Here is a 2,685-nt window from a genome sequence, read left to right as displayed (position 1 = left end):
CCATGAGCTGAGCAGCCTGAGCTGATGAAGTGAAGTGAGTTGGCTGCCAGCGCGTGCTGTATCTTGCATGGCTGTACTGTATCCCCTCCTCTCGCTAACCTTTTGTCTCCTTCCCCTCCCAAACCACCACCTCCACCCCTCCCACTACTTCTTCTGAGCTCCTTGCTGCTGCGGCTGCTTGGTGCTTGCTTCCCTCATCTCTAGCCTGTACACTGGTTGGAGTGGTTGCCAGTCTTCTCCCCCACTTGCTCCTCTCAATCCACTCTCCCATGGCCATGGGTGTGCAACCATACATCTACCGCTGATTGCTTGCTTCTTCTCGCCTGGCCTGGCCTGGGGGAAAGCTTCTGGTTCGCCGCTGCCGCTGCTGCGGTATAAAGGTGGAGGGCTGAGCCGTCCTTCGACGGAGTCCCGGCGGAGGGAAGATTGCTCCGTCGCCGCGGTTTCGCGGCGAAGAAGGTGGCCTACGCGGCGCCGCTGTGTCGTATCGCGGTGGAAAGGGAAGGGGGCGGGGCGGGGCCGTGAAGGAATCTTGCCCCGACACCATTCCCTCCGCTGCCCCTCGATTTCCGGGCGGTTGTCGGTGCTGCCTTTCGCAAGTAAAAGCGGGATCTCGCATCCGCCGGCGGTGGCATTGCCGGATCGAGCAATTTCCGACGGCGGCCTGCGTCTGATCTGCGCGCGGCTGGTCATCTCTTCACCGGCATTGCGAGGCGGGCTCGCGGGGCGGTGCGAACTGCTGCGGTGAGGAGCGGTGCTCTGCTCTGTGATCCAAGCGGCGGGTGGCTGCACGCCAGGTGTTCGACGAAGGACCCCGACCGGGCCAGGCAGCCATGAGGGACTTCCCTTCCTGCTTCGGCGAGAGCGGCGTCCAGATCGCGGACGCGTCGTCGTCTTCGTCCAGCGCCGGCAAGGGCGCGGCGCAGAACCTGGTGACCTGCCTCTACCAGACGCAGTTCTCGGGCCGGCCCTGCGTGATCTTGCTCACGTGGAGCAAGAGCCTCATGGGGCAGGGCCTCAGCATCGGCGTCGACGACCTGTCCGGACACTGCCTCTGCAAGGCGGACATCAAGCCGTGGCTCTTCTCCAAGAAGAAGGGGTCCAAGAGCCTCGACGTTGAGGACGGCAAGATCGAGATCTTCTGGGACCTGTCGGGCGCCAAGTTCGGGGCCGGGCCAGAACCGGTGGAGGGGTTCTATGTTGCGGTGGTGTTCGACCTTGAGCTCGTGCTCTTGCTCGGCGACATGAAGAAGGATGCGTACAAGAAGACTGGAGCCAGCCGATCGATGCTGAATGCCGCGTTTGTGGCGAGGAGGGAGCACATATATGGGAAGAAGATCTACTCCGCTAAGGCGCAATTCTGCGACAATGGCCAGTTCCATGACATTGCCATAGAGTGTGATACCGTCGGCTTGAAGGATCCATGTCTTGAAATAAGAGTTGATAAGAAGCCCGTGATGCAGGTGAAGCGACTGGCATGGAAGTTTAGGGGAAATCAGACAATTCTCGTTGATGGCTTGCCTGTGGAGGTGTTCTGGGATGTTCACAGTTGGCTCTTTGGATCAACGGCAAGCAACGCGGTGTTCATGTTTCAGACATGCCAGGCACCTGAGAAGTCGCTGCCATGGTCCTATTCGCAGATTTTTAGGGAGTCCCAGTTGCAAGGTCTTGGTTTCTCGCTGATCCTGCATGCGTGGAAGGTTGAATAGGTTTTTTTGCAGGATCACAATTTGCTTCTGCACCTGCCTCCTTTTCTTTAGTGTTAACAAAAGACGTTTTGTTGAGTGTCTGTTCATCAGAATGCTATGGAGGCTCTCCAATATATGTTCTTTCATTTTCTTTTGTTTTTTGTTTTGCCATCTCTTATAAACGCTTTGTTTGGATAGTTGGCAAGTTATGTGATATCCCAGTGGTTTTTGCCACTCTGTTCCTTCTCACCCTTCTTCTTCTGCCTTGAGTGAGGATAATTCCGATGATCAAATAGTTCAATCGGTGGCCATGCCAAAGAAAGAGAATGTTGTCATTATGTAAAGTATATCAAAGCTCTGATTATTTGTTGGTGATAGTAACGTCCAACAGCTTGAGTTCTGTCTGTTCTCCGTTTGTTTGTCTTGTGATCACTCCCAATTGCCACTGAATAGCAAATTATAGAATACATCTTAATATAGCTTTGAACCGAACCTGTGAAAAAGTTGGGAGTTTTAAGGAATAAAGACACGTGAAGACGTGGGCATCAAGGTTTGTAACACTGATAACTGCCTTTTTGTGCTTATCTGTGGGCACCTGAATGTGCCTATGTTCTGTAAGAGACTGATCATTCTGATGAGTATCCTGAAGTTGAGATAAAACAACTTGGTCTAACTGTCTAAGTGATTCTTTCGTGGCTTCCTTTTGTGTAATATTGAGTTATTTTCAGCTCCTATACAGTTTATTTGTTGTGATAAATAGCGTTCAACAAAACATTGAATTGCTTCTTGTTCTCCTGTGTATAAACTGTCATCTAGTTCAGCAGTTATTGAATAGAAAAATTTTAGAGTACATCTCAATATAACTTTGAACCAGTGGAAAAGTTCGAAGTGGAGTTTTAAGGAATCAGGACACGTGAATACGTGAGAATCAAGGTTTTGTAACACTGGTAGCTGCCCCTTTTTGTGCTTGTCTGTGGGCACCTGAATGTGCTTGTCT

At 51.9% G+C, this 2,685-nt stretch overlaps 1 protein-coding gene across 1 annotated transcript; it reads left to right on the top strand.

The window, feature by feature from the left end:
- The first annotated feature begins 521 nt into the window (after positions 1-521).
- LOC136535229 (uncharacterized) lies at positions 522-2,049 on the top strand. The gene has a single exon (XM_066527535.1). It carries the CDS (start codon positions 834-836, stop codon positions 1,707-1,709), a length of 876 nt encoding a protein of 291 aa, XP_066383632.1. The 5' UTR covers positions 522-833; the 3' UTR covers positions 1,710-2,049.
- Positions 2,050-2,685: the final 636 nt, after the last annotated feature.

This window comes from Miscanthus floridulus, unplaced genomic scaffold, assembly GCF_019320115.1.
Source record: "Miscanthus floridulus cultivar M001 unplaced genomic scaffold, ASM1932011v1 os_2617_2, whole genome shotgun sequence".
Classification (NCBI taxonomy): Eukaryota; Viridiplantae; Streptophyta; class Magnoliopsida; order Poales; family Poaceae; genus Miscanthus; species Miscanthus floridulus.
This window is presented reverse-complemented; position numbering and strand designations above follow the sequence as displayed.

Excerpts from the sequence above, each read along its gene's own strand:
- LOC136535229 (XM_066527535.1), top strand. The coding sequence starts at position 834 with ATGAGGGACTTCCCTTCCTGCTTCGGCGAGAGCGGCGTCCAGATCGCG.